Raw genomic sequence first — 21,394 nt, forward strand, 5'->3', positions numbered from 1 at the left:
CTGTGCCTCTTGTGTTATTTCCTTGGGTTATAGTCTCAGAAGAGCAAGTACTGGAACAATGGCCATGAATGTTTTAAGGCTTTATTACTCATTGTCAAAACCCTTTCCAAGGGCTTCCCTGGTGGTGCAGTGGTTGAGAGTCCGCCCGCTGATGCAGGGGACACGGGTTCGTGCCCCGGTCCAGGAAGATCCCACATGCCGCGGAGCGGCTAGGCCCGTGAGCCATGGCCGCTGAGCCTGTGCGTCCGGAAAAAAAAACCCTTTCCAAGCAGATTTTCCCTGTTTACATGCTCACCAGCAGTGCTATTTCACTCTTCTGTTGCCAGGATAGTTTATTCTCACTCTGTATCTGTCTTTGTTGTTTCGATGTGTAGAGTGATTTTTGTAACAGGATGTTAAAAGGGAAATCCAGCTAAAGTGTGAAGTAGATCAAGAGTAGACATGGGGCTTCCCTGGTGGCACAGTGGTTGAGAGTCCGGCTGCCTATGCAGGGGACACGGGTTCGTGCCCTGGTCCAGGAAGATCCCACATGCCGCGGAGCGGCTGGGCACGGCCGCTGAGCCTGCGCGTCCGGAGCCTGTGCTCCGCAACGGGAGAGGCCACAGCAGTGAGAGGCCCGCGTACCGCAAAAAAAAAAAAAAGAGTAGACATGAACGCACCATGCAACACTGACACACAGAGTACCATAGTAGTTGCCATCAACTCACATTGAGATTATTTAAGGGTAAGACATTGGCTTGAGGCTCATTTCGTGGCTGTTAGGTACTGGGAGTCATTGCCCCCACCAGCCCAAGTGGGTGGGGGGTGCCTCCACTTCAGGCCCAGAGACAGAGAGTTCAATGGGCTTCTGAGAGTGCTTGACAGCAGTCACCTACCCCGGGGGACACACTGGACCATGAACTTCCAGGCCTCAGAATTACAAAGGGCAAGAGACAGGCCGTCTAGCTATGGATGGGACATTGAAAGGGAGGTGGTTATGTTCTGTGGCCTACTTTCAGGGCAAAGAGTGCATGAATGTTTCTAAGCCAGGTGTGAGAGGTAGTCCTGTCTTAGAAGGCAGCCTGGAGGGACAAACAGCATTGCAAAGAGAAGCTAAAGGTACAAATCAAGGGCTATGGCATTTGCCAGCCCCAGCAAAAGGGTGCTGCAGGTGAGAGATCCCCACAGAAGATCTCGCAGGGGAGAGATTCTCCAAAGCATCCAAAAAAGTACCTGAGAAATACAGTAAACTTTAAACCCCTGCCAAGTCCAGGGAATGGCAACACTAGATCATCACGGTGGTACCAGTAGGGTAAGAATGTCAGCACTCACCTTTCCTCTCTTTCCTTGCTGTACTCCAATCCCAGAAGACGAGAAGCCTTGGTTACAATACTTTGAGGTGGACACAGAAAAACAAGGTGGAGAAAGAAGGCACTCACACTTATTTCACAGAAGCTGGGGGAAAGGGGAAGCCTTCAAGACCTTAAACCAAGCTTGGAGTTTCGACTATTACTTGGATGCACATTCTTATTAATAAACTGGGACTTTTTGAATTACCCAAGAGTGACAAACAAGACTGTGAAACTTGCCTGAATTTTTATTATTATACCACAAAGTAAACTTTAAAAGTTAAAAAAGAGTTGCATTATGGCACTATGTGTTACATTTGTATTACTTTGGTTGAAAGTTGGATATTTTTCCAGTATTTACTTGGCAATTGTATTTCTAGTCTTTATGAATTATATTTATGTCCTGTCCATATTTAGATATTAGGATCTCAGTGATTTTTCACTGACCTCTGTGATACAATTCTGTACCCTTTTGTCATGAGTATCAGTGTTTGCTCAACAGGCTACTCTACATTTAGAGCTTTATGAAATTAAATGGAAAAACTGATGTCAGATTTTACTTTCTATTCAATTAGACATGTGATCCAGAAACTTCAACTTTTCCATCTAAATTCTAAGTTGTATTTAAGCCAAATTCTATGCCTTTACTACACAACTATTTTAGCCAGAGTAACACTTCAGGGTTTCTCAAACTTTCTTCCACTTAGTGGCAGAGCTTCCCATTAAACTACTTGTTTGTTGACCCTTTAAGTCCTCAAAACTATCTCATTATAGTCTCCCAGAAAACTACTGCAAAAAGATATATTTACACTTTAAATTGAAGTTAAACCCTTGATAATGGGAAACATCTTAAATAGAACTGCAGAAATGGGTTTTTTCATTGTATTTTCAATAATTTGGCAGTACAGAAAAAAATTCAAGCATTATATTAAAAAGTATTCATACTTTGTACCAGGGCCTAGGTCCATACACAACATCATAGGGCACTTTTAATGCCTAAATAATTAGAGATCAGTACAAAAAGAATTGAATTGAGCCATAGTTTTGACTATGCCCAAGTACTCCCATTTTTTCAATCTTTGATAAATTGAATTAATTTGAAACTCTTTTTCATCTGCTTGATCCTCCTTCCTCATCCATATCAGCCCAATGCTGATACTCTCTGCTGATAAAGAATAAAAGTATCATCTGTTCCTGTCAACATGCTGTGCTGTGTCTAGACTAGATTGGTGAGGTTTGGGCCATTCCAGTCATGACCATATTTGGTCTATTTTCAACAGAATTTCAGAGTGTTCCCTACTCTGCTAATACAGCCTTCACCTTTTCCCTTCTTTCTCTTTACCAAAGAGTCTAGTAGAAATTACTTGAATTAATTCAACTTCTCAATAGCTTCTTCTGAAAATATCCTGTACATTCATTTATTCATTCATTCATTCATTCAACAAATACATATGAAACATCTACTCTATAACTGGCACTGCCTGTCCATACCTTCATTTTGTTTCCTAGACAGTTAAAGAAAATTGCATTTACCTATAATAAAGGATGCATAAATTCTTAGTGAACATTCATCTTAAAAATATCACTCTGCTCCTGCTTTATTTGTTAGTTTACCTAATGAGGTTAGAAATATGTTTCCCAAAAGGGGCCTTATTTTGAAAAGAACAAAGTTTAGATGACCACAATCAATAAAACAAGTAGAGGCTGATGCAGCCTTCTGCATATATAGAGAGGAGGGCTGACTGATGGGGCTTGAAATTTGATTAAAGGTGACTCCATAGGAAATCTGAAATTATTTAATTAGGTATTTAAGAAAATTCAATCTTTCTCTCATGAAGAGATACCCTCAGGAATGTTGCACATACATTACAATCTCTTTCACCAACTGCTGAAAACATTTTAGATATTTTGTTAAAATCACGGTGGCCTGTACATTAAGAGTTTCTTCAGGAGAGAGTGTAAATTATATCCAATTAGGAAATTACATCACATCAATTTTGTTTTTCAATTTTCAATTTTGTAAATTTTGAAAATTAATAATTTTAAAAATCAGTGATTTTGTAATCTACATATGAAAATTACTAATATTAATAGAAAAATAAAATTACCATAGTAGATTATAGACAGATGTGTTCTAAAATCTATCCTAGGTTTTTAGTGTTTGTAGTAATATTAGCATCATTCCAAGGTTGGTCTCTCCTTTCCCATGACTTTCATACAGGAAATCTTAGAGGGCAGAAATTGAATAAATAGCATCAGTGTTTTCAGTGGCCTCAGATTTTTTGTATAAGTTATTTCCTCACTGATATCAGCTGGATTTCATTATCAAAAACTGAAGGTGGTACAGATTAGTGCAAAAGTTGTATTTATAAGAGATCCCCCAGGGCTAGCCTTACAAAAAGTGATATTTGACACTCTTTATCCAATGGATTTATTTGGCATCTAGAATTGATAGAGTTTATCTTGAATTTTATGAGACTCAAATACCATATGTTATGGAAAATTACAAAAATATTCTGGAAATGAGACTTTCCAGAGGGCTCTGAATAACTTTTTGGTTTTGGTTGGTCATATTTTGTTTATTTTAATTTTTATTGTATATTGGAGTACAGTTGATTCACAATATTGTCTTAGTTTCAGGTGTACAGTAAAGTGATTCAGTTGTACACATACAAATATCCATTCTTTTTCAGATTCTTTTCCATATAGGTTATTACAGAATATTGAGTAGAGTTCCCTGGCTATACAGTAGGCCCTTGTTGATTATCTATTTTATATATAGTAGTGTGTATATGTTAATCCCAAACTCCTAATTTATCCCTCCCCACCACTTTTCCCCCTGGTAACCATAAGTTTGTTTTCAAAGTCTGTGAGTCTGTTTTGTAAATAAGTTCATTTGTATCATTTTTTTTTGATTCCACATATAAGTGGTATCATGTGATATTTTTCTTCCTCTGTATGACTTATTTCACTTAGTATGATAATCTCTAGGTCCATCCATGTTGCTGCAGATGGCATTATTTCATTCTTTATTATGGCTGAGTAGTATTCCATTGTATATATGTACAAAATCTTTTTTATCCATTCTGCCTTCGATGGGCATTTAGGTTGCTTGCATGTCTTGACTATTGTAAACAGTGCTGCAGTGAACACTGGGGTGCATGTATCTTTTCGAATTATGGTTTTCTCTGGGTATATGCCCAGAAGTGGGATTGCTGGATCATATGGTAGTTCAATTTTTAGTTTTTTAAAGAACCACCATACTGTTCTCCATAGGGAGTGTCCCAATTTACATTCCCACCAACAGTGTAGGAATGTTCTGTTTTCTTCATACCCTCTCCAGCATTTATTGTTTTTAGACTTTTTGATGATGGCCATTCTGACTGTTGTGAGGTGTTACATCATTGTAGTTTTGATTTGCATTTCTTTAATAATTAGCTATGTGGAGCACCTTTTCATGTGCTTTTTGGCCATCTGTATGTCTTCTTTGGAGAAATGTCTATTTAGGTCTTCTGCCCATTTTGTTTGTTTGTTTGTTTTCTGTTTTTTTAATTGGAGTATACTTTTTTTACACTGCTGTGTCAGTTTCTGCTGTACAGCAAAGCGACTCAGCCATACATATACATATATCCCCTATTTTTTGGATTTCCTTCCCATTTAGGTCACCACAGAGCACCAAGTAGAGTTCCTTGTGCTACACCGTAGGTTCTCATTAGTCATCTATTTTATACATAGTAGTGTATATATGTCAATCCTAATCTCCCAATTCATCCCCCCCCCTTCACCCTTGGTATCCATATGTTTGTGTCTCTAATTTCCGCTTTGCAAGTAAGATCATCATTACCATTTTTCTTGATTCCACATATATGTGTTAATATACGATATTTGTTTTTCTCTTTCTGACTTCACTCTGTATGACAGTCTCTGGGTCCATTTATGTCTCTGCAAATGATACAGTTTTGTTCCTTTTTATTGCTGAGTAATATTCCATTGTATATATGTACCACATCTTCTATATCCATTCCTCTGTTGATGGACATTTATGTTGCATCCATGTCCTGGCTATTGTAAATAGTGCTGCAGTGAGTATTGGAGTGCATGTGTCTTTTTGAATTATGATTTTTTCAGGGTATATGCCCAGTAGTGGGATTGCTGGGTCATATGGTAGTTCTATTTTTAGTTTTTTAAGGAACCTCCATACTGTTCTACATAGTGGCTGTATCAATTTACATTCCCACCAACAGTGCAAGAGGATTCCCTTTACTCTACACCATCTCCAGCATTTATTCTTTGTAGATTTTTTGATGATGGCTACTCTGAATAGTGTGAGGTGATGCCTTGTTATAGTTTTGATTTGCACTTCTCTAATAATTAATGATGTTGAGCATTTTTTCATGTGTTTTTTGGCCATCTGTATGTCTTCTTTGGAGAAATGTCTATTTAGGTCTTCTGCCCATTTTTTGATTGGGTTCTTTGTTTTTTTGATGTTGAGCTGCATGAGCTGTTTGTATATTTTGGAGATTAACCCATTGTCAGTCACTTCATTTGCAAATATTGTTTCCCATCCTCTGGGTTGTCTTTTCATCTTGTTTATGGTTTCCTTTGCTGTGCAAAAGCTTGTAAGATTATTAGGTCCCATTTGTTTATTTTTGTTTTTATTTTCATTACTTTAAGAGGTGGATCCAAAAAGATATTGCTGTGATTTATGTCAAAAATTGTCCTACCTATTACTTCCTCTAGGAGTTTTATAGTATTCAGTATTCCATTTAGATCTCTAATGGATTGGTGTCTTGGATTTCTTTTATTTCTTTTTCTTCTCTGATTGCTGTGGCTCAGACTTCCAAAACTATGTTGAATAAAAGTGTGGAAATCTTTGTCTTGTTCCTGATCTTAGAGGAAATGCTTTCAGTTTTTCACCATTGACTATGATGTTACCTGTTGGTTTGTCATATATGGCCTTTATTATGTTGAGGTACATTCCCTCTATGCCCATTTTATGGAGAGTTTTTATCATAAATGGCTGTTGAATTTTGTCAAAAGAATTTTCTGCATCTATTAAGATGATCATTTGTTTATTTTTGGTTTTATTGCCATTAGTCTAGGAGATGGCTCGAAAAAGATATTGCTGTGATTTATATCAAAGAGTGTTCTACCTATGTTTTCCTCTAATAGTTTTATAGTATTCAGTCTTACATTTAAGTCTTTAATCCATTTTGAGTTTGTTTTTTGTATGATGTTAAAGAAATTTCTGATTTCTTTTTTTACATGCAGCCGTCTAGTTTTCCCAGCACCACTTATTGAAGAGACTGTCTTTTCTCCATTGTATGTTCTTGCCTCCTTTGTCATAGATTAATTGACCATAGGTTCATGGGTTTATTTCTGGGCTTGCTATCATGGTTCATTGATCTATATTTCTGTTTTTGTGCCAGTACCATACTGTTTTGATTGCTGTAGCTTTGCAGTATAGTCGGAAGTCAGGGAGCCTGTTTCCTCCAGCTCCACTTTTCTTTCTCAAGATTGCTTTGGCTATTCAGGGTCTTTTGTGTCTCAATACAAATTTTAAGATTTTTGTTCTAGTTTTGTGGAAAATGCCATTGGTAATTTGACAGGGATTGATTGAATCTGTAGATTGCCTTGTGTAGTACAGTCATTTTGACAATACTGATTCTTCCAATTCAAGAACATGGTATATCTTTACATCTTTTTGTGTCATCTTCAATTTCTTTCATCAGCATCTCATAGTTTGGGGAGTACAGGTATTTTGTCTTCTTAGGTAGGTTTATTCCTAAGTATTTGATTATTTTTCATGCAATGGTAAATGTGATTGTTTCTTTAATTTCTCTTTCTGATCTTTTGTTGTTGTTGTATAAAAGTGGAACAGATTTCTGTGTGTTAATTTTGTATCCTGCAACTTTACTGAATTCATTGATTACCTCTAGCAGTTTTCTGGTAGTATCTTCAGGATTTTCTATGTATAGTATCATGTCACCTGCAAACAGTGACAATTTTCCTTATTCTTTTCCAATTTGGATTCCTTTCATTTCTTTTTCTTCTCTGATTGCTATGGCTAGGACTTCCAAAACTATGTTGAAGAAAAGTGGTGAGAGTGGAAATCCTTGTCTTGTTCCTGATCTTAGAGGAAATGCTTTCAGCTTTTCACCATTGAATATGATGTTACCTGTAGGTTTGTCACATATGGCCTTTATTATGTTGAGGTATGTTCCCTCTATGCCCACTTTCTGGAGAGTTTTTATCATAAATGGCTGTTGAATTTTGTCAAAAGCTTTTTCTGCATCTATTGAGATGATCATATGGTTTTTGTTCTTCAAATTGTTAATGTACTGTATCACACTGATTGATTTGTGGATATTAAAAAACACTTGCACACCTGAAATAAATCCCATTTGATCATGGTTTATGATCCTTATAAGGTATTGTTGGATTCAGATGGCTAGTATTTTGTTGAGGATTTTTGTGTATATGTTCATCAGTGATATTGGCCTATAGTTTTCTTTTCTGTGATATCTTTGTCTGGTATCAGGGTGATGGTGGACTCATAGAATGAGTTTGGGTGTTTTCCTTTCTCTGCAATATTTTGGAATAGTTTCAGAAGGATAGATGTTAGCCCCTCTCTAAATGTTTGATAGAATTTGCCTGTGAAGCCATTTGTTCCTGGCCTTTTGTTTGTTGTGATTCACAGTTTCAATTTCAGTGCTTGCGATTGGTCTATTCATATTTTCCATTTCTTCCTGATTCAGTCTTGGGAGATTGTACTTTCTACAACATTGTCCTTTTCTTCTAGGTTGTCCATTTTATTGGTGTATAGTTGCTTGTAGTAGTGTATTATGGTCCTTTGTATTTCTGTGGTGTCTGTTGTAACTTCTCCTTTTTCATTTCTAATGTTATTGATTTCAGTCCTCTCCCATTTTTTCTTGATGAGTCTGGCTAAAGGTTTATCAGTTTTGTTTATCTTTTCAAAGAACCATCTTTAGTTTCGTAGATGTTTTCTATTGTTTTCGTAGTCTGTATTTAATTTATTTCTGCTCTCATCTTTATGTTTTCTTTCTTCTACTAACTTTGGGTTTTTTTAGTTCTTCTTTCTCTAGTTGATTTGGTATAGGTTTAGGTTGTTGATTTAAGATTTCCCTTGTTTCCTGAGGTAAGATTGTATTGCTATAAACTTCCCTTTTAGAACTGCTTTTGCTGCACCCCATAGGTTTTGGATCGTCATGTTTTCCTTGTCATTTGTCTCTAGGTATTTTTTAATTTTCTCTTTGATTTCTTCAGTGATCCATTGATTGTTTAGTGACATATTTCACTTCCACGTGTTTCTGTTTTTTTTCTTGTGGTTGATTTCTAATGTCATAGCCATGTGGTCAGAAAAGATATTTGATATGATTTCAATTTTCTTACATTTATAGAGGCTTGCTTTGTGGTCCAACATGTGTTCTATCTTAGAGAATGTTCCATGTGTACTTGAGAAGAATGTGTATTCTGCTGCTTTTGGATGGAATGTTTTATAAATATCAATTAAGGCCATCTAGTCTAATGTGTCATTTAAGGCCTTATTGTGTTTCCTTATTGATTTTCTGTCTGCGTGTTCTCTCCATTGATGTAAGTGAGGTGTTAAAGTCCCCCACTGTTATTCTGTTACTGTTGATTTTTCCTTTAATACTGTTAGCATTTGCCTTATATATTGAGATCCTCCTATGTTGGGTGAACATAAATTTGCAATTGTTTTGTCATCTTCTTGGACTCATCTCTTGATCATTATGTGGTGTCCTTCTTTGCCTCTTGTAACAGTCTTTATTTTTAAGTCTATTTTGTCTGATATGAGTATTGCTACTCCAGCTTTTTTTTTTAATTCCATTTGCATGGAATATCTTTTTCCATCCCCTCACTTTCAGTCTGTATGTTTCCCTAGATCTGAAGTGGGTCACTTTTACACAGCATATATACAGGTCTTGTTTTTGTATCCATTCAGCCAGTCTATGCCTTTCTTTGTAGTATTTAATCCATTTACATTTAAGGTAATTATCGATATGTATGTTCTTATTGGCATTTTGTTAATTGTTTTTGATTTCTTTAGGTAGGTCTTTTTTCTTCCCTTCCTATTTTGTTCTCTTCTCTTGTGATTTGATGAGTATCTTTAGTGTTGTGTTTTATTATGTTTTTTCTTTTGTGTGTGTATCTATTGTAGATTTTTATGTGAGGTTACCATGTGGTTTTTATTTAGCTATATATATATATTCATATATATATACACATATACACATATATATGTATATATGATTTTTTCAAGTTGCTTGTCTCTTCAAATGCATTTCGAACATCCTGGATTTGTGCTCTCCTCATGATTGCTGGTTTTAATATCATATTTGCATGTGGATGATTTCCAACCTTTACTGTATGTTTGCCTTTACTGGTGAACTTTCCCATTCGTAATTTTGTTTGTTTCTTTCTAGTTGTTGCCTCTTCTTTTCTGCCTAGAGAAATTCCTTTAGCATTTGTTGTAAAGCTGGTTTGGTGGTGCTGAATTCTCTTAGCTTTTGCTTGTCAGTAAAGCTTTTCATTTCTCCTCAAGTCTGAATGAGAGCCTTGCTAAGTAGAGTATTCTTAGTTATAGTTTTTTCCCTTTCATTATTTAAATATATCATGTCATTCCCTTCTGGCCTGCAGAGTTTCTGCTGAAAAATCAGCTGATAGCCTTATTGGGATTCCATTGCATGTTATTTGTTGCTTTTCCCTTGTTGCTTTTAGTATTTTCTCTTTGCTTTTAATTTTTGTTAGTTTGGTTAATATGTGTCTTTGCATATTCCTCCTTGGTTTTATCCTGTATGGGACTCTCTGTGCTTCCTGGACTTGAGTGAGTGTTTCGTTTTCCATGTTAAGGAAGTTTTCTCCTATTATCTGTTCAAATATTTTCCCAGGTCCTTTCCTCTCTCTCTTCTCGTTCTGAGACCCCTATAATGCAAATGTTGGTACATTTAATGTTGTCCCAGAGCTCTCTGTGACTGTCTTCATTCATTTTCATTCTTTTTTCTTTATTCTGTTCCATGGCAGTGATTTCCACCAATCTGCCTTCCAGCTCACTTGTCTGTTCTTATGCCTCATTTATTCTGCTAATTATTCCTTCTAGTATATTTTTCATTTCAGTTATTTTATTGTTCATCTCTGTTTTTTGTTCTTTGAATTATCTACCTCTTTGTTAAACGTTTCTTTTATCTTCTTGGTCTGTGCCTTCATTCTTTTTCTGAGATCTTGGATCGTCTTTAGGATCATTACTCCAAATTCTTTTACAGGTAGATTGCCTATCTACACTTCACCTACTTGTTCTTCTGGGATTTTATCTTGTTCCTTCATCTGGAACATATTTCTCTGCCATCTCATTTTGTCTAGCTTTCTGTTTGTGGTCTCTGTTCTGCAGGCTGCAGGATCATACTGCTTCTTGCTCCTGGTGTTTGCCCCCTGGTGGTTAGGTTCTTCCAGGGACTTGTGCAGGCTTCCTGGTAGGAGAGACTGGTGCCTGCCCACTGGTGGGGGGAGCTGGGTGTTGTCCCTCTGGTGGGCAGGGCCATGTCAACAGGTGTGTTCAGAGGAGGCTGTGAGCTCAGGACAACTTTTAGCAGCCTGTCTGCCGATGGGTGGGGCTGTGTTCTCACCTTGTTGGTTGTTTGGCCTGAGGCGTCCCAGTACTGGAGTCTGCAGGCTGCTGGGTGGGGTTGGGTCTCAGTGCCAAAATGGCAGCCTCCTGGAGAGCTCACACTGATGAATATTCCCTGGCCCTCCACTACCAGTGTCCTTGCCCTCACCATGTGCCACAGCCCACCCGTGCCTCCCCAGGAGACCCTCTAAGACTCGCAGGTAGATCTGGCCCAGGCTCCTGTGGAGTCACTGCTTTGTCCTGGATGCCAGGGCACATGAAACCTTGTGTGCACCCTTCAAGAGTGGCGTGTCTGTTTCCCCCAGTCCTGTGGAGCTCCTGCACTCAAGTCCCCTGGCCTTCAAAGCCCAATTCTCTGGTGGTTCCTCCTCCCAATGCCAGACCCTCAGACTGGGGAGCCTGATGTCTGGCTCAGAAGTCTCACTACTGTGGGAGAACTTCTGAGATATAATTGTTTTCCAGTTTGTGGGTTGCCCACCTGGTGGGTATGAGATTTGATTATATTGTGAAAACGCCCCTTCTCATTGTGGCTTCCTGTTTGTCTTTGGATGTAGAATATCTTCTTTGGTAGGTTACAGTCTTTTTTGTCAGTGGTTGTTCTGAAGATAGTTGTGATTTTAGTATTTTGTGAGAGAGCTCCAGTCCTTCTACTTCAACATCCTGTCTCCTCCCTTCTGAATGTCTTGATATTAACATGAGAGTCACTAATATTCCTGAAATCACTGAAGAAATTTGACTGTTCGATGGCAATGCTACTGTCAACGTCCTCTTTCTATCTGCCATTTATCCTGTAAATCTTCTGCCCAGATGGACTTTGCCTGGTAATGGAGAAGACAGAGTTCTCAAGGAAAATGGAATTAAAAGGTTATTGGATTATAGTTAGGTCAGATATATACTCTCCTCTCTCCTAGTGACAAAATGACTGATTGATGATTGATCCTTGTGGATTGCAGCAAAGAAGATGCTAAGAAGCCTTCGGTTTACATTAATAAATTATTTCAGTTGACAGTAGAATACGGAAATAATTGAACGTGCAAATAGTGATTCCCTCTTCATGCAATTCTTTTTTTAAAAATTGTTTTATTTGTATATCCAGATTTTAACATTCATTTGATCTTTTATTGAAAAGGCTTTATTTTTTCCCCTTATATTTTGAGGAAGCTAAAATTGTGACAACTATTTAATGAAATAAAGAAAATGGTTACCAAGTTTCTAAACATATCTATTTTTTTATAACACCTTTTTATATTACCGCTATGTTTGAATTTCAGTAAAGATGTTACAGATTACTTATTTTGTCCAAAAAAAGATAAAAAGAGAAAATTACAACTTGTGGAAAAATGACAAAGACCAACATGTCTTGGTTTATAATGCTCTGTTTTTATTTTTAGTGTCTCAATGTAAATAAGCAGGTGAGAGATGATTGATTTTTTTTCCTTTACAGCGGTTTACCTCTGCAAAAGAACAATGCAAAACAAAGCAAGGCTGGAACTAGCTGACTATGAAGCTGTAAGTACCAAGGACTTCCTGACAAAGAAAGGTATAAAATGAGCAAGAATAAGGCCTACGGTCATTTCTGGGCACTCTTAACTTTCTACATTCATGGATCTTAGGGATCAGATTTCCAGGGAAGGGCAGCATAATGATTTAACGTATCCCTTACTTGCTTACTTCCTCTCATCATTCACACTGAGGATGGTGAAATTCTAAATACACAAACTCAGAGAAGAAGGAGGAAGCATATCTTATTTGCTAAAATTGACTTAAATGTAAAAACTTATATATATGTATATATATATACTATATATAATGAAGATATCCAAACTTAGAGAATTATAGAGCATTTACACTGGGAAAATGGTTTTTGCATAACCTTTATGTTGGTCACCATCAGCAGATTAAATTAGTCTCATGTAGTTTGTTCAGATGGTTGCTATGTTCTGATTTACTAAACTTGAAGCACTGTCTACAACTGGGTAGTAGGGGGCTGAAGGTTTAAATTTTTCTCAGGAACTGGATAGACTGGTTGAATCAGTAGTAGAGAGTATTGCTTTCCTGTTCCTCAGTAAAATGAGCACAGGAAAATCCAATGGATTAGTCTTGAGCACTTTTTTTATATAAGGTAAGTTTAGTATTTTTGATTTTTAGTTATATTCTCCAATATTAATATTCATAATAGGTTTTCCTGTGTCCTCTATGACTGTTAATATGAGTATTAGCTGCGTTCAGTGAGCATGACTTATCATTCCAAGTACACTTACTCCTTTAGAAATTCTGATTTGTTTTTTTGGTAAGTACATATGGTAGATAAACTAGAAGGGAGTAGTAAAGCTGAGGACCAGAATGTCTTCACCGTGGTATATTTTTCAGGAGAGCTTGGCCAGGCTGCAGAGGGCATTTGCTCGGAAGTGGGAGTTCATTTTTATGCAAGCAGAAGCACAAGCAAAGTGAGTCCTTGTGAGTCTTTTGGAAGATTTGTCCAAGTTGTGGCCTTTTGTCCAGAGAGGCACTACAATTAACACTACTTATTATTCATTGTTATGATATTAACAGAGTGGACAAGAAGAGAGACAAGATTGAAAGAAAAATCCTTGATAGTCAGGAGAGAGCATTCTGGGACGTACACAGACCCGTGGTAAGCAAGCGCACCAACGTTGTCTAACTTCATAATCTCAGCCTTTGGAAAGTAAAGGAAGAATGCAGAATGCAGTAACTCCATCACTTGTCCCAAAGCCTTCGTGAATTATTTAAGAAAAGATTGCCACTTTTGTGTAAGATGACTAGAGTTCAATAGTATAATATTTTTTAAAACTATGCATTTTTCTAACATGACATTACTTGCTTGCTCATTCTTTGTTTTTGAGGTGCTTGATACTTTCATACACTTGAAAGAAAGAAGACTGCAACAAAGCAGTTTTGCATGGCTTATGATCTACATTTTTCTGGATTGATAGTAAAAGTATTAGTCAAAATGTTGTTCCTCCACTAATTTTTCTTTTTAAGACTTACTAACAACCTGCTTTGAATGTCAACTTTCATGGAAACATTTTAGGTGGCTCAGTTTCAGATCAGCTCATACTTCTAATGATGTAACTGGTCATTGAATCTACATACAGTAACTTAGCTGGTTTTCTTAAATAGTAATGTTAAACCATGTGAGTCAGAGTAACAAATAACAAATGTCCTTGATTAATACCAGAAAACTTTGTGTAAGGAATTAAACAATGGTTATGAGCATTCATAAGAAAGCATGTCTACTCTCATATAGCATATTTTGATGCTAGGTCTTTGTTTTCTATGTATTTCTTTAAACACAGACCTAGAGAATAATATTTACATACTATTATTAAATAACAGGATCACAACATGAGACAAATCAAGATTCTTTGAGAATATCTTAAAATTTTCCTCTCAACTACCTTTAGAAACAGACCAAAATAGGTCTGTTTTCCAAAGGTTTGTATATATATCTGTATCTATACCTATATATATATAGTTATGGATATATATTGATATATATTTAAATTTTAGATAGTAATGCAGTTGTTAAATTTCATATGAAATTTTTTGAATTCAAAAAAATTAGAATTGAGATTTAACTGTCTTTCCTACTCAAAATTCAGCTTGAGTTTTATTACTCATGGTATAAAGGATTGTGAGGCCACATGCATAAGTATTGCAAGGATATGAAATAGGATTTTTCCCTGCTTGTTTGTTTGTTTTAAGCCATCTCTAGAAACTGATTAATACATTATGTTCTCATGTTTCTCCACTTTATGCCCCTGGACATCTGGTGGCCCATCTCTAGCCTAGTTTAACTTTGATGGCCTATATCCTCCTGGCAACCCAAGAGGACTCACTCCATGCCGGTTCCCCTACACTGCCCACATCCATTCTACAGCAAAAACTCATGTTCTCCCAGCATGTCGATTGATCTCACCTCAACACACTCCCCTGCTCCATCCCCCAAGAATTGCTCAGCCAATCCCTTGCCTTCTATGTGCCCTGTTGGAAGCAGAACCTGTTCACAGTTGTTTTTTGCTCTAACCAGTGTAAGTCAGGCTCCAGTCCTCTGTGTCTCCACAGAGCAAGAAGCACATATTAGTGTTCTCCAAGGGGTCCCCTGCTTACCCCTCATTAGGCTTTCAATTAGAAAGTCATCCAAAGGAGCACCTGGAGGCAGAAACCACCCTGAAGCCATTAGTTCCATGTCCCTTATTCAATTTGTGGATGCTTATGAGGGGCTTTATATCACTTAAAATGAACATGTTATGCAATACTTGGTTATTGTTTATTTTCTAGAGGGAAAAAAATAGAGTTTTGGGTTATCTGTATGCCTCTGAGAATGGAATGCACCTAATCCAGCCCTACCTTCAACTATTTATTTTTTACATTACAACTCTATCCCATTTAAAAAGAAAAAAAATTTTTTGCAGTGGTCCCAGGTGCATGTGAAGTGATGACACTTGTCTGGAGGCCATGTCAGACACACAGGTCCTGCCTCATATCTGGTTTTTAGAGTTCTGGGTCCTTAGTGAGAGTTAATACAGAGATGATGCTGGCAAGGACATTAGCAGCAAGACGCTCCTATAAGAGCTTTTAATGGCTATTTCCCCAGCAAAATGCATAAGCTATATCTCTATTCATTGGCTGTAGTGTTAACTAAACAATGATAAGAAGAGCTTTCTAAGATAACCATACCTCCAAAAAGTGTCCTTATTTTTATTTTGGTTTTGAAAAAGTCTTATTACGAAAATACGAACACACTACTACAAGTTTTTAAACTGTAGAAATTAATATTCTCATTAGAATAAAAATCTCTACTCAGATTTAATAGATTCATAACACAATTTATATTTTCCTGGACTGCTTTAGCTTTATTACTATATAAAGTATCTTTATTTTCAAAAAACAGAAATGAAGTTATCCTATCAGTACTATTTGTTGAATTTTTTTCATTTTATTTCTTCTTGCATAATCCTACTGTTAAACCTTTCCAAAACATGTAGCAGAGAGCAATTAATCCTTATAAAGCTTTTACTAATTCAAGTAAAGGTGATGTGCTACATTGCATTTTGTTTGGTTTGCTTTGATTTGATCTGGCTTGATGCTGCCATTTATTTAGTTTAAATAGGTTGGAAACCATTAGCCAGAAGTGTAGTAGGGAAGAGGAAATCTCAAAAAGAAGCTCAGAATCTTTAAAGTATACTTAAATTTAATGTAAAATATTATATTACATGAACTTAGAGATGTAGAAAATATATGCAGTGAGATTTAGTTTTTTTAAATGCCGTCACTTAACGCAGTATACTCATTTTATTGCATTTAAGACCTTTATGAAATAAATTTAGCTTCTTTAAGCATGTCCGTGTTTACTCCAGAAAAAAAAATTAAGGTCTTAACACTGAAAAGGACTCTTCAGTTATCAAGGACTCCAGACAGAATTGCCACACACTAACTACTCAAGATGATAGTAGGGGAAATACACCAAATTGTAGCAAATGTCAAAGATAATTTGGGATTTGGGTTAACTTGTGTATTTAGTGTTTTGATACTTTTATGAAGCCTCTTCAAGGGTTAATGGATTCTTAGTCTATATTAATTGAATTTGAGCAACTAGTTAAATTGAAGTAAAAATTCTGTTTTTCACACTGCTGAAGGGTTTCATTGATACTAACTTCCTAGTACTTGTTTTAATATTATCAGATCATGGTCTTTTGAAGAGCAGGAGTTTGTCTGAAATTTTATATACATTTCTGTAAATTTTTCTTTGAATAAATTAGTTTGGAGCAGTCTGGTGAAGCGTGTGTGTGTGTTGTGTGTGTGTGCACACGCACACAAAAATACATTAAAATTTGGAGTTTAAAACTGTCTGAAGAAGAGGTTATAGATTTGCATAAGAAGTTTAAGGAGTTCCATAAGATTCAAAGTTTTTGTAACCTACTGAGTTATATCAGAGTGATTCTGAGGCCCAATAATAGAAAGGAGCAATGAGATTCTTAAAATACAATCATCATGGAGCAAAAAAAAGAAGTCCAGTGGACTGGCCTTTCAAAATATAATGGTGCTGATGCTCTGGGTCCGAGGGGTGAAGAGCAACCAAACTTGTTCCACACAGCCCTGCTATGGAGCCAGTTTATATCCTTTGCACAGACTTTGTTTTTGTTTTGTTTGTCTGTTACATTTTTTTGGCTTTATTGAGGTGTAATTGACAAACTAAATTGTAAGATATTTAAATTGTACAATAATTTGGTTTTTTATACGTATTCATTTGGTTTTTTAATTTGATTTTTTATACGTATTCATTGTGAAAGGTTTCCCACCATTGAGTTAACACCGACTGAGAGTTGATCTAAAGAGATGTAGTATAGGGAATTTAGGCCAATTTAATTCTGGGCACATTCAGATGTGTGCATTGCAAGGTGGAGTCAATATAGAATGAATCACCTTTCTTCTCACCTTGGAAATCCACAGTGACCTGGTGGGAGCACTGAGACAGTACTTTGAGAGAGTACTGTGGGGGTACATTATTTATACCACAAACTATAAAGCACAAGACCACAAATATAAATATTCTTGCAGATACACTATGACAGGCACCACCTTGACACATTTTTTATTTTTCAAAGAAGATGTTGTGGGTAGGAGTTTATTAATTAATTTATTTATTTTTGCTGTGTTGGGTCTTCGTTTCTGTGCGAGGGCTTTCTCTAGTTGTGGCAAGCAGGGGCCACTCTTCATCGTGGTGCGCGGGCCTCTCACTATCACGGCATCTCTTGTTGCGGAGCACAGGCTCCAGATGCACAGGCTCAGTAGTTGTGGCTCACGGGCCTAGTTGCTCCGCGGCATGTGGGATCCTCCCAGACCAGGGCTGGAACCCGTGTCCCCTGCATTAGCAGGCAGATTCTCAAACACTGCACCACCAGGGAAGCCCTTGACACATTTTTATTGGGGGTTGGAGGGAACCTGGTATTTGGTCAAGGTACAGGTCTTTTTAAATTTTTTATTGAAGTATAACATACATACTAGAAATGCAAACCAAAATCACAATGAAATAGCACCTCACACCAGTTAGAATGGCTGTTCTAAAAAGAGAAGTAACAAGTGTTGGTGAGGATGTGAAGCAAAAGTAATTCTTGTGCACTGGGAATTCTTGGTGGGAATGTAAATTGGTACAACCACTATGGAAACAGTATGGAGGTTTCTCAAAAAATTAAAAATAGAATTCCACTTCTGGGTATTTATCCAAAGTAAATAAAAACACGAACTTCAAAAGATATATGCACCCTCATGTTCAGTGCAGCATTATTTACAATAGCCAAGACATAGATGTGACCTAAGTGTCCATTGATGGATGAGTGAATTAAAAAAATGTGGGACACAGGCATACCTCAGCGATATTGTAGGTTCAGTTCCCGACCACCTACAAAATTTTGGTGGTGTATATAAAAGTGTGTTTACATGATACTGTAGGCTATTAAGTGTTCAGTAGCATTACATCTAAAAAACAATGCCTTAATTTTAAAATACTTGGTTGCTAAAAAATGCTAACCATCATTAGAACCTTCAGCAAGTCATAGTAATAACATCAAAGATCACAGATCACCATAACAAATATAATAATAACGAAAAAGTTTGAAATATTGTGAGAATTACCAAACTGTGACTCAGAGACACAGAGGGAGCAAATGCTGCTGGAAGAATGGTGCTGACAGACTTACTTGGGTTGCCACAAATCCCTTCGATTTGTAAAATGATGTAATATCTGCAAAGCACAATAAAGAGAAGTGCGATAAAGTGAGGTGTGCCTGTATGTATGTATGTATGTGTTTGTGTATATATTTGTACATACATATACACATATATAATGGAATATTATTCAGCTATAAAACGAATGAAATCTCGCCATTTGTGACAATGTAGGTGGAACTTGAGGACATTATGCTAAGTGAAATAAGTTAGACAGAGGATGACAAATACCATATGAGGTCACTTACATGTAGAATCTGAAAAACAAACTCATAGATACAGAAACAAACAAACTCATACAAACCGATTTGTGGTTGCCAGAGCCACGGGGTTGGGAGGGTGGGAGAAATGGTGTGAAGGGGGTGAAAAGGTACAGACTTCCAGTTATAAAAGAAGTAAGTCCTGGGGATGTAATGTACAGCATGTTGACTATAGTTAATAATACTGAAGTGTATACTGGAAAGTTGCTAAGACAGTCGATTTAAAAAATATGCATCACAAGGAAAAAAATTTATAATTGTGTGGTGATGGATGTTATCTAGACTTACTGTGGTGATCATTTTACAATATATACAAATATTGAATCATTATATTGTACACCTGAAATGAATATAATGTTATATGTCAATTATATCTCAATAATAATTTTTTTTAATTTTTAGATTTTATTTTGGGTCTTTGTTGCTGTGCACGGGCTTTTTCTCTCTAGTTGTGGTGAGCGGGGACTACTCGTCATTGTGGTGCACGGGCTTCTCATTGCAGTGGCTTCTCTTGTTGCAGAGCACAGGCTCTAGGCACGCGGGCTTCAATAGTTGCAGCACACAGGCTTCAGTAGTTGTGGCACATGGGCTTAGTTACTTACAGGCATACGGGATCTTCCCGGACCAGGGATCAAACCTGTGTCCCCTGCACTGGCAGGTGGATTCTTAACCACTGCACCACCAGGGAAGTCCTGCTCAACAATAATTTTTTAAAGTATAACATACATACAGAAAACTACACAAAGCATAAGTGCACAATGAATTTTCATGAAATGAACACAGCCAAATCACCAGGATCCCAGAGCCCTACTAGTGACCATTCCAGTCACTACTCCCTAGGTCAATGGTAACTTCTCATACCATAGATAAATTTGCCTACTTTTAATCTTTATATAAATGGAATTATCACTATCACTCTTTTTATATTCAACATCTTTTGAGATTCTTTCATATTATTGCATGTAGTTGTAGTTTGTTTATTCTCATTACTGTATTAGTATTCTATTATGTGAGAGTAGAGGATTTTATTATATACTGATGTTAAATTAACTTCCACAGTGTTACTACTCCATTATTTTATCCATAATTTTGATATTCAATTTATTATTTTCACTAACTTGTTATGTTCATGATTCAACTTAAGTTACTCCAGACTTTTGTTTATCACACAAAACCATCAACTCAGTCTCTTTAATTTAGGTTCAAAAGCAATGCAGACCTCAAAATAAAATAGAAAAACAAGGTGAATGATAGTGTATCATATGGTATTATATATAATAAAAGAGTAATCTTTTGTTATATATAGAACTCATACATCAATGAGAAAATGTCAAAGAAGTAAAAAATGTAATGGAAAACACTTATATTTTTACCTATTAAGTTTGCAAAGAATTTTTAAGAGGTAATATCATAACCATATATTTGCATACAATCTTACCATCTTAGGTCCAAAGGCCCATTTTAATTCTTTGTTTGTTGGGAGAGGCATAAGTAATTAGATAGGTAGGTAGCTGGATAGATAGGTAGATAGATAGATGATAGATGATGATAGATAGCTAGATAGATAGATGATAGAAAGATAGAGGAACAGGCAGACATGTGCAGAAAAAAGACTAAAAAGATATATACACAAATATCAACAATAGTTATTTATGAATGTTGAAATTCTGTTGATTTTCTTCCTTTTGCTAATCTGTTTTAAAATTAAAATTTAATGAATGTTTAGATATACAGCAAGAAAAATCAATAATAGTTTTAAAAAGTGAATCAGGACTTCCAGTCCAGCATATAAAGAACTTGGAAGTTGTCACTCCCATTCTCACAATAAGAAAAAAAGCTGAATAAACTGAAAATCAACAATTTTTCTTAGATTCATCTCAGAATGAGGTCACTGGGCAAAATACTGTTAGTCCCCAAAACTGGAGAGACAGACAGGCAAATACAACTTACCAGAACAGAAGCCCAAGAGCAGAAACCTCTGAGGAACCAATGCTGGGGTAAGAAATCCTAAACTGTAATCGACAAATTGCTGGAAGTTCAGAGTAGACAGACTTGAGCTGAGTCTTAAGGGGACACCACACATTTTTGTGAGTTTTACCTCCAGGAACCCTACCAGATTCTCACAGTGAAGTTTGAAGAAAAATCCCTTTGTACATCTCTCAGGGGAAGGGGAAGAGAAACTGTTTTGAAATACACTCAGGATATTCTCTTCTTCTTAACAAGACCTGTCTTTAAGAGAAACTGATCAGGGTTGTACCAAAGCCACAACATGAGGGAAGGGAAGTACCCAACTTCAACCCTGGTCTCACCAAAATGAGGGGAAAAAAACCTGAGAGGAATTTGTAAAGGTCACAGCCCTGGGGCACAGGCTCACTAAAAGATTGAGACCTAAT

At 36.5% G+C, this 21,394-nt stretch overlaps 1 protein-coding gene across 5 annotated transcripts in view; it reads left to right on the top strand.

Moving 5' to 3' along the window:
* Positions 1-21,394, top strand: part of RGS7 (regulator of G protein signaling 7) — a 601,845-nt gene that overhangs the window by 509,737 nt on the left and 70,714 nt on the right. For 4 of the 5 annotated variants that reach the window (XM_029227539.1, XM_029227543.1, XM_029227542.1 and 1 more), the window contains exons 7-9: positions 12,437-12,501; positions 13,363-13,439; positions 13,546-13,627. In XM_029227539.1, coding sequence (XP_029083372.1) covers positions 12,437-12,501; positions 13,363-13,439; positions 13,546-13,627 — 224 coding nt within the window. The remainder of the gene's footprint in view (positions 1-12,436; positions 12,502-13,362; positions 13,440-13,545; positions 13,628-21,394) is intronic. The other variant, XM_029227541.1, reaches the window with a different exon arrangement.

The sequence above is a fragment of the Monodon monoceros genome, unplaced genomic scaffold (genome assembly GCF_005190385.1).
Source record: "Monodon monoceros isolate NGI ecotype Baffin Bay Population unplaced genomic scaffold, NGI_Narwhal_1 Super_Scaffold_18, whole genome shotgun sequence".
Lineage (NCBI taxonomy): Eukaryota > Metazoa > Chordata > Mammalia > Artiodactyla > Monodontidae > Monodon > Monodon monoceros.